Genomic DNA, 11,931 nt, shown 5'->3' with positions numbered 1-11,931 from the left:
ATGATCACTTTAACTGTTCTACTTGAATTCCCACAGCAGCTCTTTGTGGTTTTCAGGCCAAATACAAATCATCAGTGTGGCAATAAAGGCTCCTCCAGACCTGGCCCCAGTCCTGCTAGCCAGCCTCACTCTTTACCACTTCCCCACATGCAACTTCAAGGTCTTTCCTTCCTCCATTCTTGGCCTGGCTAAATCCTAAGTTTTTCACAACTCTACTCACATTGCTCTTCTGTGACTCTTCCCTGGTGCTTGCTTTCCACACCTCCGCTACAGCACACGTCGTGCCATCCCCTAATCTTCTTGTCTGTCTTCTCCACTGGACTGGGGCATTCGTATGAGCCGGGTCAGGGCTCTCGGTCTGCTGCCCCTGCCACCCAGCCTAGGGCTCAGCACACAAGAGGAATTCAGTAAGTATCTGCCGAAGTGAATCTTTGCATATTCTTACTCTCAGATTTTAATCCCCCCAAAACTCCAACTCACTGAAATATCAGCTCTCTGAATTATGTAAGAACTAGTTTTTCTTTGTTTTTTTTTTAACATCTTTATTGGAGTATAATTGCTTTACAATGGTGTGTTAGTTGCTGCTGTATAACAAAGTGAATCAGCTACACATATACATATATCTCCTCCCTCTTGCGTCTCCCTCCCACCCTCCCTATCCCACCCCTCTAGGTGATCACAAAGCACTGAGCTGATCTCCCTGTGCTATGCAGCTGCTTCCCACTAGCTCTCTAGTTTACATTTGGTAGTGTATATATGTCCATGCCACTCTCTCACTTCATCCCAGCTTACCCTTCCCCCTCCCCATGCCAAGTCCATTCTCTACATCTGCGTCTTTATTCCTCTCCTGCCCCTAGGTTCTTCAGAACTTTTTTTTTTTTTTAGATTCCATATATATGTGAAGAACTAGTTTTGATAATGCAGATCTCCGTTTCCTAATATCTTGAGAGTATTAAGAAAAACCTATCATCACCTTGGGAAAAATGGATGCAAAAACCCACTTCTGACTTTTTTTTCCTCCTTATCTTATACATATTGGGTGGGGGGTGGTAGTTTCATTTTTTTAACCTCCAGCTTGTAGGCTAGTACCTGATGATCAGCACAGCCTCTGACCCTTCCATGGTTACTCAAAGAACTAGCCCACCCACTCGGGTTCCCAGACTGAGAGCTTTCCCTGGATCACTTACGAGGGGCAGACAGCAACTCTTCCTGAATGCCACCTTACAACATACCCAAAAAAGTGGCTCAGTAAGTTACTTACTATCCATCAAATCAGAGTGAAAAGGAGACAGTTAAATGCTTCTATGAATAAGTACAGGGATAACAAAGGGAGAGGTCCACCACGGGGGGCTGTGGTGGTCAGAGATGGCTTTGTAAAGAGTGGATCACATAGAGCAGGTTGAGAATGGGGCAGAGAGATGGGGAGGGAAACACTTCCAGGTGAGAACCAGCATGCGCGACAGTCAGGCTGTGGGCAGAGAAGGCGCCCGACCAGGAGCCCATTTGCCTGGGGAGAAGTCAGGCCGGAACTGAGGTGGGAAGGAGCAGGCATGTGCCTCGACGGGAGCAGGGCCGATTACCCTCTCCCGCTGACTCCACACGGCACTGTGTTAGTTATGCAGCGCATTCAGACTCACTCACCATTGCGATCTCTGTGCCCTTGTTAGGTGAGTGGGATTGATAGTAATGGACTTTTTAAAACAGAAGTGGTAACAGACTAAAGGAGATTAAGAAAATTAGCTCAAGCCACGCAGCTAGTAGCAAACCAACCTCACAGTCCAGCTCCCTAGACCTCTCCCAATTTCACAGACCCAAGCGTCGGGTGGGCCTCACAAGTCACATGGCTGAGCTTCCTCATAGTGCAGATGAAGACTCTGAGGACCAAAGAGGTGAAACAGCTTTTCGAAGATCACACAACAGTAGAGTTTAGGAGACGGACTTGCAGCAGCTTTAACCAGTCTTGTTCCTCACTGAAGGGGCTTTGCCTTGTATTGGCTGGAGAGGAAACCCCGAAGAAAAAAAATCCTCATGTTGCAGAGAAAGAACTGTTACTTTGACAAAACAAAATATTTTCTAATTTTATGACAGTTGGGATAACAGTCTGTTATTTAACTGCATTCTTAAAAAAATGGAAATTTTTATCAACCAAATATTAGAAGTTTAAGTGAAAAATATTCTGAAAAGAAATAGAGCTGCTCGAGGAGAAGCATCTATCTGGGGAGGGTGGTCTCTACAACCTACAGGAGCTCTTCAGAACTTTGTGCTGCCACTGGTGAGTTTTTAGGTCTTCATCAATCAGGGAATTAAAAAAAAATTAACTTAAAAAAAGGAAACTAGGGCTTCCCTGGTGGTGCCCTAGTGGCTGAGAATCCACCTGCCAATGCAAGGGACATGGGTTCAAGCCCTGGTCTGGGAAGATCCCACATGCCGTGGAGTAACTAAGCCCGTGCGCCACAACTACTGAGCCTGCACTCTAGAGCCCGCAAGCCACAACTACTGAGCCCACATGCTGCAACTACTGAAGCCCGCCTACCTAGAGCCCATGCTCCACAACAAGAAAAGCCACCACAATGAGAAACCCGCACACCGCAATGAAGAGTAGCTCCCGCTCGCTGCAACTAGAGAAAGCCCACGCGCAGCAACGAAGACCCAACACAGCCAAAAATAAATAAATAAAATGAATAAATTCATTAAAAAAAAAAAAACTACACACTGCCCCCAAACTGACAGACTACTATCATCTCAGAATCTGTTCAAAAAGGATAACTAGTATTTCCAGACGAGTACATCATCCAGATGACACATTATTACAATTTTTTTTTTAACCCTAGAAATGACATGGCTTGAGAAATGACTTGCTGAGAAATCTGTGTTTACATTAGGGAGAGTCGGGAGCGGGAGGTGGAAATCCCTTGCAGAAGTTGAAAAGATGTTAAGTGGTAAATACCAAAATGCCCAACAAGCATGTAAGCAGGCTCTCATCCCAGCAAGAATATGTGCAGCTCAGCGTTTTAAAATTTACTTTTAGCTTTTCCAGCAGTTTGAATTAACCCTTTCTCTACTTCTGTTCCCTTCGTGAGAGTACAGCCCTTAACCTAGAGACTCACAGGGCTGTTGCGGTCCTCTGCTATTCGCCAGCAGATAATCCCTTCATCCTAACTGCTTCCCCAAAGTAGGCTGCCTCTCCAAATGCCTCCTAGACTTCCTTGCTATCCAGATTCTCGGGGCAAGGCCCGGGCAATGTTAGGAAGTAAGTCCATCTTGCAGGAGCTATGCACAGAATTGGAAAAGACCTACTGGGAGACCAAAGCAATACAAATAAATGCCACTCGAAAGGTACATCCAGACCAGAACTTCTTCAGGAGCATGTGCATCAGAATCACCCCAGAGGGGCTGTTCCAGCAGGTGGCCCCAGCGTCTGTAATTGTAAAAGATCCTCAAGTGACTCTAAAGTGCATCCCCCACTGACAGACACTAATCTAGATGCTCTAAAGAGTCAATTACATTTTTCTCCTAGTTTAAGACCCTAGCAAGTTAAAATGAAAAACAAAACAGGCAACCCCACACCGAAAATTCTATGGTTCATCTTAATATCTTGCTGACTATTAAACTTATTGACAGCCTAGGTGAATGACAGTCAAATATAAGAAAGGTGACCATTTAATGAATATTTGCATAATACTTTACCATATTTTCTCATACACTAAGGTTCTCATGTGCTTCACACAGCAACCCTGTGAGGTAGCTTGTTATTCTCAAATTAAAGATGAAGAGAATGAGTCTCAGAGACATGAGAGAACGACCTGGAAGTGCCCTGATGATGTCAGTATTTCTATTACCGAGTTAGATTCCTTTTTTGCTATTTACAGTGATTTGTGTCTTTGCAGTGTTTCTTCTAAACATAGAGTACATCAGTTGCTGCAGACATTTGCTTCCAAGGGAAAAAAAATCCACGTCAAAATCTCGGTGATCTGAAATCTCACACCATATTGGTCCCGTTAAAACCAGGGCCGGCCACATAAACTCTCAGAGTTCTTCTAAGCTCTTTGGCTCAATAAATGAATCTGAAGAACAAGAACAAAACAAAAGCCAAGAAAATAAAAGAAGGTTAACTGAGCAGTAAAGACTTGTTTCAAGAATATCAATTCTAAAATAAAACCACTCAGCTCTGTGGTTGGGTGAGTGTTATTATAGCAAAGTCAAAAGCTTCCTAAATGAGTGGGTGCTGATTGGTTGGAAAACAAAACAAACAAGTCAGTGCCCAGTCCGTTAAAGATGAAAGCAGACTTAACACATGGTGGTGCCAGCAGGGACGACACATCCAAGTGCAAAAGAGACACCAGGATCTTTGCAACAGTGAAACATGCAGCACAGGCTTCTCTTTTTACCTTGTCTGTCGACATTTCCTTCATCCTGAAAGGCTGCTCTGGCGTAACTCAGAGGCAGATTCAGCCCGACAGCTGGCCCTACCATGCTCAGCCATGACGTGATGTAGTTGACATTCCTGGGAAATAAGTGAAACACAGAAAACTCTGTTTCCATTGTAGTTGTTTGAGTGGTAGAAAATCAGTTACCAACAATCATAGAAATGAGGCTTTCTTCAAAGACGTGTGCTCAGCACCTGGAATCTCAGCATTTCCAAATGCCAGCCCATTGCTTAACAGGGACTCGAGGGCCAAAGAGGCTGAGGATCCATCCCTCACTAAAGCAGCTGAAGGGAAGGTCAAGGCACTGGGGCTCCTGACTTCCCTCGATGATTCCAAGTTGATGCAATTGACAACGTTAGCTAAGGTAGCAGAGTGCAGTTAAGTGCATGGCTTGGAGGCAAAAGTGCCTGGGTTCAAATGCCAGTTCCACCGCTTAACTCGACGTGTGACCTGAGTGGAGTCATTTAGCCCCTCTGTGCTTTAGCTTCCTCCTCTGCAAACTGGGCAAAATAATGGTCCTTAGCTCGGAGGGGTGTTACAGGAATCCAGGGCTTTACTATATCCGAAATACTTAGAACTGTGCCTAGCACACAGTAAAAAAAAAAAAAAAATCAATAAATGTTAGCCATTATTATTATTACAAAGAATATTTCTTTTTTAGCTTAGCTTTTAGAATCACATAAAAAGATTTACACTTTTAAAATAAGAGTGAAAGCCAATGTAGCTTGATGGTGTTTCTTACCTATTGAATTTCTGAGAATTTTTTAACACAGGAGTCATGAATTCATTCGTCTTGCAGGGATGAAGTACAAAAAAGGGTTGTCCAAGTATCGGATGCTCCTGTAAGAATCAGAGTTGGCCCAGGATTGCCAGCTTAAGTTACTTTGAAAAAGTTAAAATCCATAATCTGGTTTACTCCTTTAAGATAAAGGTTTGTTTTAAATTTCAAGTTATAAAATTAAGATACAGATTGATTCCTATTTTGAAATATAATTCATAACCCAAACATGAGAAAAAGTTGGTGAGAAGAAACTATTTATTGATAAAGGACAGGCACTCAATACAAGCTGCAGATACATTTATCAGTTCCCTCTAACTGTTCTTTAGCTAGTGTTTCCTTTGGCCTATAATTATTCTTCACTTTTAACTCAAGGATATCCATGAAGTCCAGGAGGCTGACCATCTGAACAATGCATTTCATTCATCTCTTTGTCAATGGTAAGGGGACCAAAATCATTCACATATTTTCTTACATAAATTTTGTCAACATATTAATTGCTTCAGGCCTAACTGCATCCAGTGCCAGTGGGCACATGTCCAGTGAGTAGATGGGATAGGGGGTGGGGTGGACGAGGGGAACGGCTGGCACTATTTAAATTGCACTGCTTCTGTCTGTCTCTCCCTGAGTTTCTCTGTTTATCTATGTCTCTCCTTCTGTCTCCCCCAAGCTTATGGGGCTGTTTCCGTAAGTTCAAAGTCCGTAAGACGGAACTCCACTGCCTTTATGAGAGAGTGACTGGATGTAAGATACAGGTCAGACTGCTGCCAAGTTAGGGATGTGGACATCATTTGGCAAGCATTGGGGAGCCCTAGAAGGTTTCTATATAGTGAGTGATCTATGCATAAATTCTACCAATGCAAAACCAATTATTGTTGATAAATTTATCAATTGCTTACATTGTGCATTAGCCATTATGCCAGAGATTGCAAACCCAAATACTGCTATGACCTGAATGTTTGTGTTCCCACAAATTCATACACTGAAATCCTAATGCCCAGTGTGATGGTATTAGGAGGTAGGGCCTTTGGGAAGAGCTTAGGTCATGAGGGTGGAGCCCTCATGATGAGAGTAATGCCTTTATAAAAGAGGCTCCAGAGGGCTAGCTTGCCCCTTTCTGCCATGTGAGGACACAGAGAGAAGTCTGCAACCTGGAAAAGGGCCCTCACGAGAGAGGGCTGGAGACCTAAACCTGGTCTCAGACTTCCAGCCTCCAGAACTGTGAGAAATAACTTTCTGTTGTATATCAACTACCCAATCTGTGGTATTTTGCTATAGCCGCCCAAAGAGACCAAGACAACTACCTATGAAGACCAGGCAGGTGACCCGAAGGGGTGAGGCCAATTAACTACACCAGCAGGTGACGAGGACTGTGGGGACCTGGAGAGCCCAGCCGAGGCTGTTTTTGCCACTCTGCTCCAGCCAGCTGCACCACATGGGGTGCAGGCTTGGTGTGCCAGGTCTCCCCATTTGTCAAAATAACCTAGAAATCCAGATTTTTATGCAAAACCCCCTAAATTTAAAAATGGGCACAATTTTTTAAAAACATGGTGCGGGCCAAATAAAACAAGCCTGTAGGCTGGATCTCGACTAGGGGCTGACTAGCTTCTTCTCCTGGCTTCTTCTCTTCTCAGCCAGTCCAAGGAGAAGCTGAACTCAGAGCTGTCCATGGGAAGAATTATATCCTGCTGCCTCCACTGTCCAACCCTAAAACATTCATGGCTGTACACAAGTGAACACACCCAACCATAAGAAATGGGAGGAATAGTTCCATTTGTATGGGTGACATCGGGCGTGGAGATGCATGTGTTTGTGAGCGCACGTGTGCGTGTGTGGCAAGGGCTGAGCTATCCGCTGGGAGTAGGTTGGAATATGTCTCCCTGAGTGCCATCTCCAGATGTCTCTGCCCAGGGTCCTAATTCTCACACAGAGCTTGAGCTCCCATCTCCTGCTCTCTCCCTACCCCTCATTTCTGTCCCTAACCAGATGCTGGGGTCACAGCCCCAGATGTGTTATGCTTATCGTAAGTCCTCCTGTCCAACTTGATTCTGGCTCCCCTTACCTGCCTTAAACTAATATTTATTAATTCATCACATATCTAGTGATCATCTCTTATGTGTCTTCCAGGAATAGTTCTGGATCTAGTTACAGAGATCACTATCTCTAAGATAAACCAAGTCCCTGATCCCATGGAACTTACATTCCAGTGCAGGAGACAGCCAATAAACACACAGAACAAATAAGTAAACAGGATAATCTAGATAATAGTAAGTGCTATGAATAAAACAAAACAGGGTAATGTGATTTTGGAGGGACTGTGGTAATAATTTAGATTTGGTGAAAGGGAAGGCCTTACTGAAGAGGTGATCTTTAAACAGAGATCAGAATGGCAAGAAAAACCCAACTGTGCAGAGAAACTTGATGGATACAGAAGACCATAAAGGGAAATGAGTACGGGAAATGTACACAGGAAATGCGAAAGAATTTTAGAATCATCCTGGACTAAAATAATTATTGTTTATAGAGCTGAGATTTAAAAGGTTAAATTTAGTCTAAATTCTTTTTGGATTACTTGTGTAGTAAATATTGGAAGGAATGAAGAGCAGTAACCAAATCTGTGAAGACATGTTACCTTCTTTAATAAAATGAAACCTAGACCTCCAAGGACGGCATTACATGGAACACTCATAAAGGGGAGAGTCAGCTCAGCCATGCCTCCACTCCTCCAGGACTCACCCTTCCCTTGGCAGCCCTTGTTTCCCATGGCCACTCTCATGTTCATGGGGAAACTCCTCCAACTTTAAACACTTGAGCCCAAGTTTCCTGTAGCTGAGGTGGAATGGACTAGTCAAACAAGACTCTACTGAAAGCCTGGGAATACTGAAAGGGTAACAGAACACTAAGCAACAGGGCTCTAAAAGATCCAGAGTGTTGCAATACTGGGGCTCCCAGGCCCATTTGAGTCATGGGGGACACTGGAAGAGATCTTGGCTGGGCTTTCCCTTTCTGGCCTGCATGGTGGATGGAAGCACTCACAACTATGCAAGAGTGTCCTCCAAGAATCTTAACCCCTAATAATTCAGTCTCCTTGAGGAGATGGTAACTCTCATGAGGAATGGCTTCATCATATAGACAAGACCTTGCCTCTTCTTTACAGGTCTGTGGCCTAACATTTACAAGACCTCACAAGAATAACCACATCAGAGTATAACATACATCTGAGAGTTACAGACACACTTAAAGTTCAGGGGTCCATTTTCTAAGCAGATGTCGGCCCATGTCACATTGTAGCTCTGCTTATTTGTTGCTCCTTAGTAAAGACTTGGACTTCATGTCTACAAGTCATCTTTTGCTCACTCCATATAGCAAGTAGATAAGAGCAGACTTGGGATCTATAGTTAAGACTTAAGTTCTGCTCCACTACTTAGTAGCTGTGAGCTTTGAGGCAAACCACTTAATCATTTCATGTCTCTGTTTCTTCATCTGGTAACTGGGACTAATGATAGTATCTACCTCATAGATTGACTGTGATATTTCAATGAAAAAATGCCAGAAAACTGTTCAAAATAGTGCCTGACATATATAATAAGCACTTAGTTGGCTATTATTATTAAACCCATTGTTATCTAAACAGACAAGGATAATAGCACCCAGACATCCAGAATATGGTCTTATAATACCCTATAACAAAGTCCAATTTCAATATGTAAAAACAAAAAAACTCCTATAGAGTTATGCAGCACAGGAAAAATATCACTGACCAGTGTCTAAATGTTTACGAACATTTGACAACTGATTATAACCAAGGGCAAGAAAACTCTAAATTAGTAAAAAGTCTATATACAATATATATGGCAATTAGAATTATCAATATATTGGTATTCAGGACAAATTAATGGAAAATAATTTAAAGAATTTAAATTAAAATACAAATTCAGGCACTTCAAAAACCCTTCAGTAATCTACAACATTTTAATATTCATTTTTCCTCAAACAAAATAAAAAGTTATAGTAGCATTTAAGGTTATATTCTAATAAAATGCAAGGTAATGCTTATGTGAAACACTTTTTTAAATAATAGGGACTTTCATGCCTTAGAAGAGCTTTTAGATCAGCTTGGACAGTTCTTTAATACAGGTTTGGCAACATTAAAAAAAATTCTTTGTCTTTTATTATGTTAAGAACTTATATTTATATAATTAGATAGAATATATTTAAATCAACGACTGCGTTTAAAAACAAATGTTTAAATTGTATTTTAAACATAAAAATTATATTGTTTTGGTAAGATGCTTCGGTTTAAAAAAGCCAAGCTATGAGATGTTGATCTCCTTATAATAGGAATTATAATAAGGGACATTTGTGTAATCTCTTGAGAAAAGTTTTATAAATAAATAACAATAGGAGTAGACTTCTAGTTATAGCAGAATGATATAGAGGTCAACAAATTTCCTTGAAAAACAAGTATAAAACTGAACAAAATTGTCAAAAAATACCCACTTCTGGGATGTGGAAATCAACCAAAGGCAAATAAAAAATTTGATACGTGTTTAACTCATGAAAAGCTGCTAGAACCTCAAGTCAGACACAGAGAGAGTCTTCAGCCTTATTGCCTAGAAATACTCTCATACTCTCCCCCACCTCCACCTGGCTCCTCAACAGGGAAGTTTTACGGGAGTGGAGCTGGCCACAAGAATCAGTAGCTGTGCTGCTAGCAGGGCTGACTTGATTTCCAACAGTCAAAGAAAACTACTGCCTGGTGGCATTAGCAACAAAATCTAATAGGGAGATCTTGGAGGTGAGACAGTTGTAGAAGGGCTAGGTAAGTTCTCCAGGCATCCTGGGCTGATGGGAACTAAGCACATGTTCAGGGGAGGTACAAGAAGGCCTGATGAAAAGTAAAAGCTGATGACAACTTGAACATTAACTGAAATTTGGATGTGCTCCCAACCCACACACACATCCATGAACAAATGAGGAAAGGCTTATAGGCCTGAGGTATATAAGCACAACCTCTGTCCAATCATTGGCTAACCAGCAAGGTATGCGGATAGAGCTGGTGACCCTGTGGAAGTCAGGCAAAAACATGAAAGACAAAATAGAGACATGAATGGCCACACAGAGTAGGCAAATTCTGCAGGTAAAACCTAGGAAAGCTACTAAAACAAACAAACAAAAACAACAGCAACAATAACAAAGAGACAACCCTCAGGGAAAAATATAGGAATCCAGAATTGCTACAATATATTATCTAAATTGTCTCGTTTTCAACAAAATTTATGAGACAGGCAAAGAAACAGAAAAGATACATACAAAGGGAAAAAAATCTATTAATAAAAACTGACTCTGAGTGGGCCTGGTTATCAGATTTACATTGAATTCAAAGCAGCTATTATAAATATGTTTGAAGAATTAAAGAAAACTATATTTAAAGAGTTAAAAGGGGAAAATTATGATAATGACTCTGCAAATAGGTAATCTCAATCAAAGAACACAAACTATAAAAAGAACCAAATAAAAATTTGGAGTTGGAAAGTACAATACAGAAATTAAAAATTCACTAGATGGGTTCAACAGTAGATATGAGATGGCAATAAAAAGAATTAATGATTTTGAAGATATGTTAATAGAAAGTATTCAATCTGAAGGGGAAAAAAAAAATGAAGAAAAAAGAACAAAGCCTCAGAGACCTGGTGGGACAATACCAAGCATACCAGCATACCCATAGTAGGAGTCTGAGAAGGAAAGGAGAGAGAAAGGGGCAGGCAAAATGTTTGAAGAAATACTGGCTGAAAAGTTCTAAACTTTGATGAAAAACATTTAAGCTACAGATACAAGCAGCTCAACAAACCCTAAGTAGAAACACAAAAATCCACACCTACACACATCATAGTCAAATGTCCAAAAGCCAAAGACAGGAGAAAATCTTAAAAGTAGCAAGAGAGCAAGAACTCATCACATAAAGAGGAATAAGAATACAATAATGGCTGGCTTCTCATAGCAGCAGAAAGACATATTCAAGTCCTGGGGAAAAAAACCCCTAGAACTGTCAATCAAGAATTCTATATCCAGCAAAACTGTCCTTCAAAAATGAAGGTAATGTAAACACATTCTCAAGGAACAGACTGAGAGAATTCCTTGCTAGTTGACTTGCCTATAAGATATACTAAAGGAAGTCCTTCAGGCAATAATACCAGAGGGTATTATTGAGATACCAGAGGGTAACTCAAATCCACAGGAAAAAATAAAAAGCATCATAAATGGTAAACATAAAAAAAGAGTTAAGTATATTTTCTTCTCTTAATTACTTTAATAGACATAGGATTATGTAAGCAAAAATTATAATACTGTAGTGTTGGGTTTATAACATACATAAATGTAATATACATGACAATAATAGCACAAAGGAAGGGAGGGAATAAAACTATATGGAACAAAGTTACTGTATTTTAGCCAGATTAAGTCAGTACTAACTTGTCTTCCTGCCATTAGAATGTTAGTAAAGGTATTGTTTTTGAGAGCATTTAGAACTCAAAACGTCCTTCTTGTTGTTAAATAAATCCTTTAAGTATGTTATTAATCAAAGTTAGCCTTGTGACTTGAGCCAATACTATTTTTTTCAGCCACATTCAATGAGCTTATCCTGTAAGCCAAGCAATTTGTATTCAGACAAAGTAAGGTAGAGAATTTACAAATAATTTGAGGCATTTGATCAGTGTAGACAAT

The 11,931-nt window shown here is 40.9% G+C and overlaps 1 protein-coding gene across 4 annotated transcripts in view; it reads right to left on the bottom strand.

The window, feature by feature from the left end:
- Positions 1-666: 666 nt before the first annotated feature.
- Positions 667-11,931, bottom strand: part of ATG10 (autophagy related 10) — a 234,970-nt gene continuing 223,705 nt past the window's right edge. For all 4 annotated transcript variants that reach the window (XM_007193052.2, XM_007193050.2, XM_057541457.1 and 1 more), the window contains 3 exons: positions 5,170-5,267; positions 4,389-4,504; positions 667-4,064 (listed from right to left, as the gene is read on the bottom strand). In XM_007193052.2, coding sequence (XP_007193114.2) covers positions 4,027-4,064; positions 4,389-4,504; positions 5,170-5,267 — 252 coding nt within the window. In that variant the 3' untranslated portion in view covers positions 667-4,026. The remainder of the gene's footprint in view (positions 4,065-4,388; positions 4,505-5,169; positions 5,268-11,931) is intronic.

Source organism: Balaenoptera acutorostrata, chromosome 2 (assembly GCF_949987535.1).
Source record: "Balaenoptera acutorostrata chromosome 2, mBalAcu1.1, whole genome shotgun sequence".
NCBI lineage: Eukaryota > Metazoa > Chordata > Mammalia > Artiodactyla > Balaenopteridae > Balaenoptera > Balaenoptera acutorostrata.
This window is presented reverse-complemented; position numbering and strand designations above follow the sequence as displayed.